This window comes from Leptosomus discolor, chromosome 17, assembly GCF_034619465.1.
Source record: "Leptosomus discolor isolate bLepDis1 chromosome 17, bLepDis1.hap2, whole genome shotgun sequence".
NCBI lineage: Eukaryota > Metazoa > Chordata > Aves > Leptosomiformes > Leptosomidae > Leptosomus > Leptosomus discolor.
The window spans coordinates 2,957,484-2,971,732 of NC_141407.1; the positions used below are offsets into that span (position 1 = coordinate 2,957,484).

The following is a 14,249-nucleotide window of genomic DNA, read 5'->3' on the forward strand; positions in this document are numbered from 1 at the left end:
TCGTGAAAAAGGAGCAGGAACACAAGCTGCATACAAGTACACAGGGATCTGACAGTCAATATATTCATATATAGCTACTATCTGTCATCCTTTCTAAGGATTATTTCTGGGACACGTTCAATTTAAATTATTAATTGCGCAATTTTAAGAAGCTGGGCCGCTCCCAGTGTACTTGGAGTGCTCTGAGCAAGCCTGCTCGGTACGACCCTTCAGTAACTCCAAAAGAGACAACAAGCGTACGGGGCTCATGAGGCCGTGAGCACGAGACAGCTGCCGAGCTACCCGGGTCTGCCAGGACAGCAGCGCTCTGGACACGCACAGCAGCGACATTCCAGAGGTCCTGAGAGCTTTTAGTGCTACTGAGAGAGGCTGTGACAGGACACTCAAACGCTGGCGTAACTCAAACATTTCTCAGCCTTTGCAACTAATTTTAATTCACTTCCTAAAACAATAAAGTGAGCTTGCAGAAAAGCAGACATGGGGATCCAGCTTCCTCCTGTAGCCTAACTACTGTCTGTCTGCCTGGGCTACAGGAGAACCTTGGCTACAGGCAGACCGTAACCGCGAGCAGTACAGTCAGCGGCCGTGAAAGCGCGTGTTCGGACCGAGTTTTACCTCGGAAAACCGAGACAGACACAGTACCTTCAGGATTAAGAACAATCATTCCTTGCACTCCTTTTTGGCTCTGAATTCGCTTCAGTGTTTCTTCCACCTCAGCCTGCAGAGAAAGCACAAGGCAACAGGAGTCTGCAGCTGCTCCTCGCCCGCCGCCCGGCTTTGTAACGGCGTGTCTGAGAATGAAGCGGCCCAAAGGGGACTCAGACAGACACCGCCCACACCGCTCTGCACAGCGAGGGCTGTGCGCTTCCGTGCTGCCTTTTCCCCGTGACCTTTTCAGTTGTTTTCCGCCTGTCTTCGCTCTGCACTCACTCGTGATGACACCCTCGTGGAAACACGGACCTCCCCTCTGATCTTTCCCTCTCTTCTCCTCCCAACCCTCCCGCAACCTCCCGCACCAGATCCTCACTGTAGGCTTGAACTGGAAGGCTGCTCAGTCAGACTGCGACAGTTCAGGCGTCAAGCAACAATCGTGTATGAAAATACACATCGAATTTATCAAAAAAGCAGAAAAAGACACATTCGGGGTGCAAGGCCACCTTCCCTCTTAGCAAATGAACGCTAAGAGCAATTACAAATAAGAAAAGTGAGGGGGAAAATCATAAATAAACGCTATTTATTTATAATTATCATTTGTGCTGGGAAAGCTACAAGATTATAACCACTAACAATAATTTACAACTTGGCAAAGTCAACCTAAAAAAAAAAAAAAAAAGAAGGAAAGCAGAAACAAAAGGCTGAGGCAGCAGTGCCTTTGCCTTCTCTGGAAACACCCCCACCGGCTTCAGAAGAGCTTTCAAGCCCTCCTGCACGACCGCCACTGCCACAAGGCACCCATCGATGCTCAACCACGGGTGCTCTACCAGGGTGACAGCACCCCAGCACCTGAGCTGGCCTCCGCACGGGGACTGTCTGGCGCTGTCTATCCCTGCTCAAGGACCCGCGGCAGCTTTCAGATCCCGCAAGCCCGAGCTCTGCAGAAACGGTCCGGGAGGGCAGACGGGACTCCCCTGAGCTCGGGAAGGGCAGACCGGCAGGGGGAGTCCGGCCAAGCCGGCTGTGCTCCCCAGGCACCGTGGGCGACCCCTCCGCTCCCACCCCGCAGCAGACGGGCACAGCCACGTTCTGAGCCCGGGTCCCCGGGGAGAGCACTTGTCCTACAAACCACCGTGGCCTCAGCCTCAGGACTGCAAACTTTGTGCAGAGAGCTGTCAGCAGCGCCCCAAGCAGCTTGGAGCGACACCGACTGCTGCTGCTAGGAGATGGTTTTCCCGCCTTACCCAGCACAGAAGAATTCAGTCTTTCCAACAGCGCTCTTGATTATTTCTGAATGCTGGAATATTTTCAAATGGAAGACGAGGCAAGTGAAATAAAGGACAAACTACAGCGTGTACAAATGCTGAGACAAGTCTGGCGGCAAACTGTTAAGTCTGAAATAACCTCCCGACTTGTTACCGGCAGCATTGAAGTCCTGACTCGGTAAATACTCTCCTTCGTTGGCCCTTAACAAACCTATTTGGATGCAAAGCAGCGTCCACGCAGAACAACACCAATTTCTAATTTCTTCTAACAACGAACCGATAACCGGACTCCCAAGGTGGGGTGATCCGCTCTGACGGTCACTGCTGTGGGCAGGGGAAGGTCCTGCTCCTCCCGTCCTTACTCCCCGACACACACACCCCCCCCACACACTTCCCACACACCAGCTCCGGGGCTTGTCTCACACCTCCACAAGCCAGTTTGTTGACAAAAGGTCGCCATCACGACAAACTTATCTACACAGCTGCAGAGACGCCGGCACTTCTTTATGGGAAGCACAGGGGATAGCTCCACCTGACGTGCTTCAAAGTTACACAAAAAATTCAGCGTTTTATATCCTTTTTCTGCAAAGTCATGGTCTTCAACATATTTTAACATAAGCATGCGTGTTATGCCCGCTATTAATTTTGACATTTACAATGACTGGTCCACCCTATTAACTAACTTCATTAGTATGCCTATACTAATATCATTATTGGTTATCTTACTGATCAAGATCTCTGATATACAAATTAGGATGGGGATCACGTGAGGGTCTTCACCTTAATATTCCTTAGTTTCTCTGGTTCCATCCCATAAGATAAGAAGACACGCCAAGAATGTGCACTTTCTTGTACCTGCCTCCCGCCTCCCTGTTCTGTTCTGGACAATTTCACAATTAGCTGCAGCTTTAGCTTTGACCTTCTTTGGAAGGCAGCAGTTGTTGTTTCTTAGCATAAGTGAGGTTTTGTATATTTCTTACTACAATGTAAACTAGTATCATTAATACATAGCGTTATTCTTTAAAGCAATTAAGTCATTCATTAAAACCAATTAAGTTATCAATCAAAAGTGATTATCTATTCAAAATCCAAACTTGATTATTACAAGTTCAACTCACCGCACCAGCACAAACACTAGTGAAAAAAAGGATTGATACGTTTAACTCATGAAACAAACAGAAACTCTCTCAATACAGAGCCGACTAACTACAAGAGACGGAGGAGGAGAGATGCAGTCTGCAAAAGGAGAGTAAATGCTCCCCCATCACCAATCTGCTCTTACATAACCTTTGCTGCGTATACAACAGCTGCCTTTACCTTCCTGTTTTCACCTAGAAAGCTCTAACTCCTAGGTTTGCCTAAAGTATGTCTTATTAGGCCGCTTCAATTTGCCACCTAGAACTTAGGTCAGTATTTACTTCTTTAGAAGTTTTCCCACACATTTTGATCCCCAATTTCACCAACAAGCGCTTACCAACACCCCATCTGCACGGGAAGCAGCCTCCAACACAACTACGATAAAGCAAACACGTGCCAGGCGCCACCGAACATTAAACAGGCAGTTGTCTTAAAACAGTCTTTTTCCCGATCGCTTTCGGCTCTGGGAATCGTCCCCCGGCAGCCACGAGAAAGGCAAAGGTTTTCCCCCGCCACACGGCGCTTGTCAGAACTAACGGAAGGTCTGCGGGAGCGACGCCCTTCCCACCGCAGGGACCCCGGCACGAAAGCCCACGGCCAGGCAGGCGGGGCTCGGCTGCCGCGGGGCAACCCCTCCGCGACAAAGCGGGGCCTCCGGAGCGGCCTGACCCGCCCGCTCCCGTGAAGCGCCGGCAAGGCCGCGGGACGCCACGAAGCTCCCGGCCTAGCCCAAACCAGGGGCCGCGCCCGCGCGTGCCCAGCGCGGAACCCGAACCCGAACCCAAACCCAAACCGGGGGCGCGGAGAGAAACCGGAGAGGGATCAACCAGCCGCCCGCAGCCCGGTCGCGCTTTCACTCGGTGCAGGGCGCCGGCAGGCGCGGGCAGCGGCCCGGGCGGGGGCAGCCGCTGGCCGAGGAGGCCCCGGGACCGGCCCTCTCCGCCTCGCTCCTGCTGCCGAGCGGCCGCCCGCCGTACCGCGAACGCGGCCGAGCGGCCGCCCGAGAGCCGGGGGAACCCCGCGGCGGCGACAAAGCCCCGCTCCCGCCGGCCCGGGCAGCCCCGGCGCCCGCCGCTGCCTCACCCACCATCTCGAACCGCCGCCTCTCCGCTCACTCACGGCTCCGCTCTGCAACGGCACCCGCGCGCGCACCGCACGCTCCGCCAATCATCGCGGAGCAGCGGCGATCGCGGAGCAGCGGCGGGCCGGGCGCCGTAGCGCGCGCCGTGCTCCGGCAGCACTTGTGCCCCGGCGGGGGCGGAGCCGAGAACCGGCGCTGTGGCCGGACGCCCCCTCCCCGCTGCCCCAGGGCCCGGCGGGGGGCGAGGCCCGGCCGCTCGTTGCCCTCGTGTGTGAGGGCCTTGACTTGAGGGATACAGGGGGGGGGAAAGAGTTGCCCCCCCAGCCGCCGGTGCGGCCCCCGGGAGAAGGGGAGGCGCTGCGCAGGGCTGGGCCGCTCACCTCCCGGCAGGCGCGCTGCAGCCCCAGGGACGGGGCTGCTGACCCCCTCGGAACCCCCTGCCTGCTGCGAGCCCCCGAATTCACGTCCCCCGGGGCACGGTGGCGGCTGCCCCCGCGGGTGAGACCCGCCTTCGGGAAGGGCCGGGGAGGCCCCGTGCTCTGGGGGCGGAATCAGTAACGTGCTCAAGAGCGGGGCCAAACGCCCCCCCAGCGGGTGCCGCACGGGCCCAAGAGCAGCACTGGGGTCTCTGCCCCTTCCCCCCGGACCCGCTCTCTGCTCGGACCGGACGGCGCTTCCCTCAGCACTGCGGCCCTGCCCGCAGAGAACCGACACCGGTTACAGAGAGCAGGTGGCTGCTGGGTAAACAGTAGAAAGATGACCTCATCAAGGGGTTTTCTTGGGGGTGTCCCCCCCCCCCCCCCCGATACTCTGAAAACCGGGATTTGACAGACAGCAGCTAAACTCCCTGGCCTTTCCCATCTGGCAGGACTACTTTATGCCCAGAGAAAACAGCACATTTCTCCCACAAACCCCGTCATTTGTGCTCCAAAGCACGGAGGGAGCGACTCCAACCTGCCCCGCTGCGGGAAGAAAAGGCCGTTGTTACTGCGGGTGTTTCCTTGGCAGAGAAAAGCCTTCCTGGGGGCGGCGGCTGCTGCTGCCGCCGAAACTGCGTTACGGAGCCTCTGTGAAGGTCTGGCAAAGCGAGCGGAGCGACCCCCCTGCGCAGCCCTGCGGCCAGGGATGACCCTGGGCGGGGGAGGGGCAGCTGAGGGAACACTTGAACAAACTGGCCGCAAGGACGTCCCTGAGACCTGACGGGACGCACCCGTCAGCTGGGCGGTGCCCCTGTAAAGCTGATGTCCGTCACCTCGGACAGGTCATGGCAGGCGGGAGAGGTTCCTGCCGGCAGGAAGGAGTAACCCCCGCTTCTCCCTTCGTGCGGAGGATGAGGGGAGCTACGAGGCGGGTCAGTCTCGGCTGAGCTTTTGTTCCCTCCTTCCTGTCAGGCCTGGACAGAAGACACAAACTGTGCTCCCTGACCTTGCCTCTGTCTGTAACAACAGCTGTCGTCTGTCCTTACAGTGAGGCCCCTCGGTCTGGATCGCTCATAACATGTCCATTTTCTTTCAGCCACTGCACAATACCCCTCTTGCCTGTTCCTACTGATGTCCTTGGCAAAACTCCTTATTTAAGGAGGTGCACTTCAGATCCAAAAAACCCCGGGTCAGTCAAAGGTTTAAAGGAGATGGGAGGAGCCAGCTGCACCAACCCAGCACCAGCACGCTGTCCTAACCTCACCTAGGATCGCCAACGAGCTCTAGGCATGCCAGCACTCCCACAGGGCAAACACCACTGACAAAGGGGACCCCTGGGTGCTTGTGAAACCCTGCTCGTGGAGCGAAATCTCCCCGGAGGAATCCTGTTGTGCTGGTAAAGGAAGTGGATTTTGTCAACAGAAACAGTGCTGACACTCAGGCCTCTGCTGCCATGGCTGTGCTTGTCGGAGCTCTCCGACCCCGCACACCCCAGCTGCCCCAGCTTTTACTGCAGATTACACTGGTTCAAGGAGCTGCTCGAGCCCTGCTGACAGAATGGCAGCCTACACTGGTGTAACTACCTGTGCCAGACGTTCGTCCCCTACAGACGTAGCTACGCACGACAAGTGTTAAGATCAAAGACAGACGCCCCGTTCGTGAAGAGGAGCGCTGCCCAGCGAGAGCTCAGCCATCTCGGGCAGACGGAGCTGCTTGGGAGGGCGCTGGGGCGAACACAAGCTGGAGCAGCTTAAAAGAGCTGCTCTAAGATCCACAGAAGATGAGTTTCTACAAGCCCAGTTTTTGCAGCATTAATGCGTTATCACCCCCGCTCCTCTGCCAGAGCCTTATCTCGGAGCAGAGGCAGCACAAGAGAACACGGCCTCAGGCCTCAAGTGTCAACACCAACATTTTTCCTAGAGACTCCAAAACTGCCCTGGAGCCTGGAACAGCCCCGTACCTGCTGAGATCGCCCACAAATTCTTAGTCTGTCCCTCGGTGCAGAACTGGACAGTATCCCCTGTTCCTACTGCTGCTTGTAGTGTCGAAAGAGCAGGGCTGAACACGGGTTAATCACTTCTGCTGACAGATACACGAGCCGGGAGCGATCCCTCACCGGCACAAGGAGCCCTGACCAAAGCCCCAGTGACAAAACCACCGCTACCCGATCGAGGCTCCTTGACCGTCCGGCAGTTTCGCAGCTGGGGGCCGGGCCTCTTCGCTCCGGTGCGCTTGGGGAGAAATTCCTCCTCAGGCTGGTGAAACCCTTCCAGCACGAGCAGCCTGAGGCCAGAGCGTGAGAGGCTGAAGCACGAGCAGGCAGCCACGCTGCCCATCTCCGAGGGACACACGGGGCTGGGAAGGGAGCGGGCTGGCTGGGCCCCGCTCCCGGCTGGAGCCCTCAGCGGTGCTGAGCTCCCCCAGCGTGTGAAGGAAACGCAGCACAAGCCAACAGGCTCCGTTGTCAGCCTGGGCGATGACGCTCTGCACTCTGCGAAGGCTCTTCCGTACGAGCCAGAGCTGGGTCTGTCACACACGTGACAAATCCTCAGTGCAGACGTGTTGCACAGAGCGCTCTGCGGGCCCTTACGAGGCTCTTCCGAGGCTACAAAAATAACCCTTTATTGTTTTGGAGGAACCAGGTGACCTTTTTTTTTGTCCTTAATGGCCATTAATAAAAAAATCACTAAAAGGAAGATACCAGATCAAATCGGCTACTGAATTGTGACCGTATGAGAGCTCCCACGGGCAGTCTCGAGGGCCTTACGGAGCCACAACACTTCTCTGTCCGAAACACGGAGGGGCAGGAAAACGCTCCAACATACGAGGCAATTATGAGGATATTGTGCACACACTTAGACTAAATCCTTGGTTAGAGAAAGCAACAGATGAGTAAAAATAGTCCTATTCTTTTGAAGAAAAACTCAATCAATCGTGAGAATAATTTAAATCTTCAGAAGGAACATACGAGAAAAACAGTCACTGATGGAACTGTTTAATTCGATATGGTCAGACTTTTTCAAAGTAACACAGAGTAAGACACAACTAGAGGGCAGGCAAGTTTCATATTTACAGTCATTCAGAAGTATTCAGCAGAGTTAACACTAATACTCTATTATTTACCATTAAATAAAAAAAAAACAAACAAACAGTTGGGCAAAGAGAAAAAACAGACCAAGTCAGTGTAATCACTCAGTTAGATTCTGGATGGCAATCAGGAAGTAGTCTTTATCTGGAGAAAAAACCAAAACAACCATCGTTAGTCTCTCATTGCTGGTATTTGTTCGCAGCAACAGTAAATGTCACCGGTTTTCGTCTCTCACTGGCACACTGTGGGAACTGCAGAGCCCTGACATTCACCCTCGATAAGCAAAGCAGGCTTGGCCCGGCGGATCACCCGTCTGTGAGCCAGCCTCAGCACCGCGCGCTCCCCAGCTCCGCCTGTGCCTCGGAAATGGCTGGCACACGCGGGGACGGCACCCAAGCGGCTGGTGCGAGGCCGAGGCTTCCCAGAGAGAGTGCAGAGCCGGGTGCGGTGCCTGCAGCCGCGCCTATGCCGGGGCAACGCTTCCTCCTCTCTTCATCCTCCGCACGGGAACCAGGGGCTGCCTCCGCACAGACCCCAGGGCCTGTCTACGGCCTGCGGGGAGCAGCCTGCTGCCCGTGCAGCGCCCGCCTTGCCTCCCCGTCAGCACCACCTCACCGCGGGGCCGGCGCGGTCGGAGGGAGCAAAGCCGAGCTCCTGCACACGAGCGAGCTGCGCTCATCCCACCGCTTCCCGTCTCACAACTGGATGAAACGCCGAGGGCGCTTCCTTAAAGAAGGTTGTTGCTGCCGCTGCTGCATTCTACGACTCGCGACTACAGCTGCAACACGCTCTGGGAATCCCTCTGAACCGGAAAATCCGTTAAGACTGTTTGGCTTGATCACTTAGTCTACCGCACTGAACTAAAACTGCTCTCAAAACATATTCCTTCCCAGCTCCTGCGGTCTTACACTGAAAACCACAAAGCAGGAGAGGCTGCAACACGCTCTCAAACACGATTTAACAGTTTCTACTCTGATCAACACAAAACGAGGGAAGTGATTTCCCCCAGTCACACATCACAACGCAAACTCAGGTCAAAGCTTCCAACTCTGAAGGAAGCACAACAGCTCCTGGAACAGAAGAGATTACACAGCGCACATGAAAGCAGCAGGCGGAACTCTTCTCTCAGGCTGACAGCGTCAGCCTCCCAAGAACAAACCCTGCTGGATTCCCCGCCGCCCGCGTTCACCCCGCGCGCTTTTACCCGGTGCCACCATGATTTCGTTTTTCTTGGAGCGGATCCGCAGGAACGTGAGGTCATTCTGGGGATCGATTTCTCGCACAGCTCTCCTGGCCTTTATGATGAAGCTGTGCATGAGCCCCACGTACTGAATGGTTGTGGCGTTGTCCATAGTACTTCTGATAGGAATACCTGTGAGGAACAGGGGACAGCACGGGTCAGCGACAACACCCCACAACTAACCCCGCCTCGGGCATCATCCGGTCCAACCGGGGTGGCTACTTCACCAGAGGAGATGTTGGCCCTACACCAGGGATCAGCAGTGCTCTTCTTGAAGGCTTAAAAGAAGAACGTGAACACAAGTCAGATGTGGAGGGGCTAAGGTCTGGAACCACAGGGGTAGGTGAGAACTGCTCACCTCTAGTAGCATCAGTGCTTTACTTTTGCTTTTTCATTTATTTGTTTATTTATGAGATTTATAAATAGAAATAAATAATAACAAAAATAGAACCATAGAGTGGTTTGGGTTGGAAGGGACCTTAAAGATCATCTAGTTCCCACCCCCCTGCCCTGGGCAAGGACACCTCCCACCAGACCAGGTTCCTCCAAGCCTCATCCAGCCTGGCCTTGAGCACTGCCAGGGAGGGGTGACGCCGAGAAACATTCTTTATTACAGGGGTGTCCTGGTTTGGGCTGAACCAGAACTAATTCTGGTTTAGTGCTTTCACTTTTCAGTCAAGCCTCCTCTAACTAACGGCACTTTCTGAAGCAGCAGCATGTTTTTCCAGACAGTGACTGCTCCCAGCAGTGACAGCCCCTGATGGTCACAGTCCGGACCAAGGAATGGGATGCAGAGGGGCCCTGGCTTAGACTTGTTCTTACAGCGACCAAGGTCACTGCTGAGTCTTGTACCCCGTGTTGGGGTGGGGGAGTGAAAAGGGTCACAAGCACGAAAAAGGCCGCCCCTGCAGGGAGGAGCGAACCGGACAGGTGACCCAAACCTGACCCACAGAGTGTTCCATCCCATAGACGTCATGGTCAGTGTCAAGCTGAGGGATCACGACGGTCAATCTCTCTTCTGTGATGGCGACATCTGAAGAGGACTCTGTCCGTCGATCCCGACCCATGTGTCCCTGAATCCAGGGCCTGAGTCCAGCTCCTGCAGCCCGTCCCTGTCTGCTGCCCAGTCCAGCCTGGGACTGCCCCAGTGCCAGCCCTGCAGCCCCAGCGGTGACGTATCGTCATCAGGGTGGGGGGAGCTGGGGTCGGTATTGCTGTTGTATCTATTTGTATCTATTTGTACATATTGTACATATTTCATTATTTCCTTATTCTTATCTGTTCTTTTATGGACACTGTTTCATTAAAGCTGTTGGAGTTTTCTTTTCCAAACTGTAAAGTCTCTCTCCCTTGTTCTCTTTCCTTTTCCCTTCTGGGAGGGGAGAGGGGTTAATAGAGAGCGTCTGTCATTCATCAGCGGCCGGCCCAGCCTCAACCCATGACAGAGGGGGCAGCCACAGCTGCTCTCAGCAGCCTATGCCAGTGCCTCACCACCCTCAGAGTGCACAATTTCTTCCTTGTATCTAATCTAAATCTATCCTTTTTCAGCTTAAAACCATTACCCTGGTGGGGAGAGAGGAACAGCAAGGTTTCAACGTCACGACCAAATACTGGCATGCTCCAGGTGGATGTTCAAATAAGCGCAGCTTCAGCCTGGGGAGCACAACCTGTTATTCACTATCGTGAAAAAGGAGCAGGAACACAAGCTGCATACAAGTACACAGGGATCTGACAGTCAATATATTCATATATAGCTACTATCTGTCATCCTTTCTAAGGATTATTTCTGGGACACATTCAATTTAAATTATTAATTGCGCAATTTTAAGAAGCTGGGCCGCTCCCAGTGTACTTGGAGTGCTCTGAGCAAGCCTGCTCGGTACGACCCTTCAGCAACTCCAAAAGAGACAACAAGCGTACGGGGCTCATGAGGCCGTGAGCACGAGACAGCTGCCGAGCTACCCGGGTCTGCCAGGACAGCAGCGCTCTGGACACGCACAGCAGCGACATTCCAGAGGTCCTGAGAGCTTTTAGTGCTACTGAGAGAGGCTGTGACAGGACACTCAAACGCTGGCGTAACTCAAACATTTCTCAGCCTTTGCAACTAATTTTAATTCACTTCCTAAAACAATAAAGTGAGCTTGCAGAAAAGCAGACATGGGGATCCAGCTTCCTCCTGTAGCCTAACTACTGTCTGTCTGCCTGGGCTACAGGAGAACCTCGGTTACAGGCAGACCGTAACCGCGAGCAGTACAGTCAGCGGCCGTGAAAGCGCGTGTTCGGACCGAGTTTTACCTCGGAAAAACGAGACAGACACAGTACCTTCAGAATTAACAACAATGATTCCTTGCACTCCTTTTTGGCTCTGAATTCGCTTCAGTGTTTCTTCCACCTCAGCCTGCAGAGAAAGCACAAGGCAACAGGAGTCTGCAGCTGCTCCTCGCCCGCCGCCCGGCTTTGTAACGGCGTGTCTGAGAATGAAGCGGCCCAAAGGGGACTCAGACAGACACCGCCCACACCGCTCTGCACAGCGAGGGCTGTGCGCTTCCGTGCTGCCTTTTCCCCGTGACCTTTTCAGTTGTTTTCCGCCTGTCTTCGCTCTGCACTCACTCGTGATGACACCCTCGTGGAAACACGGACCTCCCCTCTGATCTTTCCCTCTCTTCTCCTCCCAACCCTCCCGCAACCTCCCGCACCAGATCCTCACTGTAGGCTTGAACTGGAAGGCTGCTCAGTCAGACTGCGACAGTTCAGGCGTCAAGCAACAATCGTGTATGAAAATACACATCGAATTTATCAAAAAAGCAGAAAAAGACACATTCGGGGTGCAAGGCCACCTTCCCTCTTAGCAAATGAACGCTAAGAGCAATTACAAATAAGAAAAGTGAGGGGGAAAATCATAAATAAACGCTATTTATTTATAATTATCATTTGTGCTGGGAAAGCTACAAGATTATAACCACTAACAATAATTTACAACTTGGCAAAGTCAACCTAAAAAAAAAAAAAAAAGAAGGAAAACAGAAACAAAAGGCTGAGGCAGCAGTGCCTTTGCCTTCTCTGGAAACACCCCCACCGGCTTCAGAAGAGCTTTCAAGCCCTCCTGCACGACCGCCACTGCCACAAGGCACCCATCGATGCTCAACCACGGGTGCTCTACCAGGGTGACAGCACCCCAGCACCTGAGCTGGCCTCCGCACGGGGACTGTCTGGCGCTGTCTATCCCTGCTCAAGGACCCGCGGCAGCTTTCAGATCCCGCAAGCCCGAGCTCTGCAGAAACGGTCCGGGAGGGCAGACGGGACTCCCCTGAGCTCGGGAAGGGCAGACCGGCAGGGGGAGTCCGGCCAAGCCGGCTGTGCTCCCCAGGCACCGTGGGCGACCCCTCCGCTCCCACCCCGCAGCAGACGGGCACAGCCACGTTCTGAGCCCGGGTCCCCGGGGAGAGCACTTGTCCTACAAACCACCGTGGCCTCAGCCTCAGGACTGCAAACTTTGTGCAGAGAGCTGTCAGCAGCGCCCCAAGCAGCTTGGAGCGACACCGACTGCTGCTGCTAGGAGATGGTTTTCCCGCCTTACCCAGCACAGAAGAATTCAGTCTTTCCAACAGCGCTCTTGATTATTTCTGAATGCTGGAATATTTTCAAATGGAAGACGAGGCAAGTGAAATAAAGGACAAACTACAGCGTGTACAAATGCTGAGACAAGTCTGGCGGCAAACTGTTAAGTCTGAAATAACCTCCCGACTTGTTACCGGCAGCATTGAAGTCCTGACTCGGTAAATACTCTCCTTCGTTGGCCCTTAACAAACCTATTTGGATGCAAAGCAGCGTCCACGCAGAACAACACCAATTTCTAATTTCTTCTAACAACGAACCGATAACCGGACTCCCAAGGTGGGGTGATCCGCTCTGACGGTCACTGCTGTGGGCAGGGGAAGGTCCTGCTCCTCCCGTCCTTACTCCCCGACACACACACCCCCCCCACACACTTCCCACACACCAGCTCCGGGGCTTGTCTCACACCTCCACAAGCCAGTTTGTTGACAAAAGGTCGCCATCACGACAAACTTATCTACACAGCTGCAGAGACGCCGGCACTTCTTTATGGGAAGCACAGGGGATAGCTCCACCTGACGTGCTTCAAAGTTACACAAAAAATTCAGCGTTTTATATCCTTTTTCTGCAAAGTCATGGTCTTCAACATATTTTAACATAAGCATGCGTGTTATGCCCGCTATTAATTTTGACATTTACAATGACTGGTCCACCCTATTAACTAACTTCATTAGTATGCCTATACTAATATCATTATTGGTTATCTTACTGATCAAGATCTCTGATATACAAATTAGGATGGGGATCACGTGAGGGTCTTCACCTTAATATTCCTTAGTTTCTCTGGTTCCATCCCATAAGATAAGAAGACACGCCAAGAATGTGCACTTTCTTGTACCTGCCTCCTGCCTCCCTGTTCTGTTCTGGACAATTTCACAATTAGCTGCAGCTTTAGCTTTGACCTTCTTTGGAAGGCAGCAGTTGTTGTTTCTTAGCATAAGTGAGGTTTTGTATATTTCTTACTACAATGTAAACTAGTATCATTAATACATAGCGTTATTCTTTAAAGCAATTAAGTCATTCATTAAAACCAATTAAGTTATCAATCAAAAGTGATTATCTATTCAAAATCCAAACTTGATTATTACAAGTTCAACTCACCGCACCAGCACAAACACTAGTGAAAAAAAGGATTGATACGTTTAACTCATGAAACAAACAGAAACTCTCTCAATACAGAGCCGACTAACTACAAGAGATGGAGGAGGAGAGATGCAGTCTGCAAAAGGAGAGTAAATGCTCCCCCATCACCAATCTGCTCTTACATAACCTTTGCTGCGTATACAACAGCTGCCTTTACCTTCCTGTTTTCACCTAGAAAGCTTTAACTCCTAGGTTTGCCTAAAGTATGTCTTATTAGGCCGCTTCAATTTGCCACCTAGAACTTAGGTCAGTATTTACTTCTTTAGAAGTTTTCCCACACATTTTGATCCCCAATTTCACCAACAAGCGCTTACCAACACCCCATCTGCACGGGAAGCAGCCTCCAACACAACTACGATAAAGCAAACACGTGCCAGGCGCCACCGAACATTAAACAGGCAGTTGTCTTAAAACAGTCTTTTTCCCGATCGCTTTCGGCTCTGGGAATCGTCCCCCGGCAGCCACGAGAAAGGCAAAGGTTTTCCCCCGCCACACGGCGCTTGTCAGAACTAACGGAAGGTCTGCGGGAGCGACGCCCTTCCCACCGCAGGGACCCCGGCACGAAAGCCCACGGCCAGGCAGGCGGGGCTCGGCTGCCGCGGGGCAA

At 53.6% G+C, this 14,249-nt stretch overlaps 1 protein-coding gene across 7 annotated transcripts in view; it reads right to left on the bottom strand.

The window, feature by feature from the left end:
• Positions 1 to 14,249, bottom strand: part of LOC147414210 (dynein light chain roadblock-type 1-like) — a 28,404-nt gene that overhangs the window by 13,617 nt on the left and 538 nt on the right. For 3 of the 7 annotated variants that reach the window (XM_086474551.1, XM_086474548.1, XM_086474545.1), the window contains exons 1-2: positions 4,144 to 4,207; positions 643 to 718 (exon numbers count right to left, since the gene is read on the bottom strand). In XM_086474551.1, coding sequence (XP_086330677.1) covers positions 643 to 718; positions 4,144 to 4,146 — 79 coding nt within the window. In that variant the 5' untranslated portion in view covers positions 4,147 to 4,207. Of the gene's footprint in view, positions 1 to 642; positions 719 to 4,143; positions 4,208 to 7,535; positions 7,789 to 8,144; positions 9,017 to 10,446; positions 10,538 to 11,206; positions 11,283 to 14,249 lie in introns of those variants that run through there. The other 4 variants (XM_086474552.1, XM_086474549.1, XM_086474550.1 and 1 more) reach the window with 4 other exon arrangements.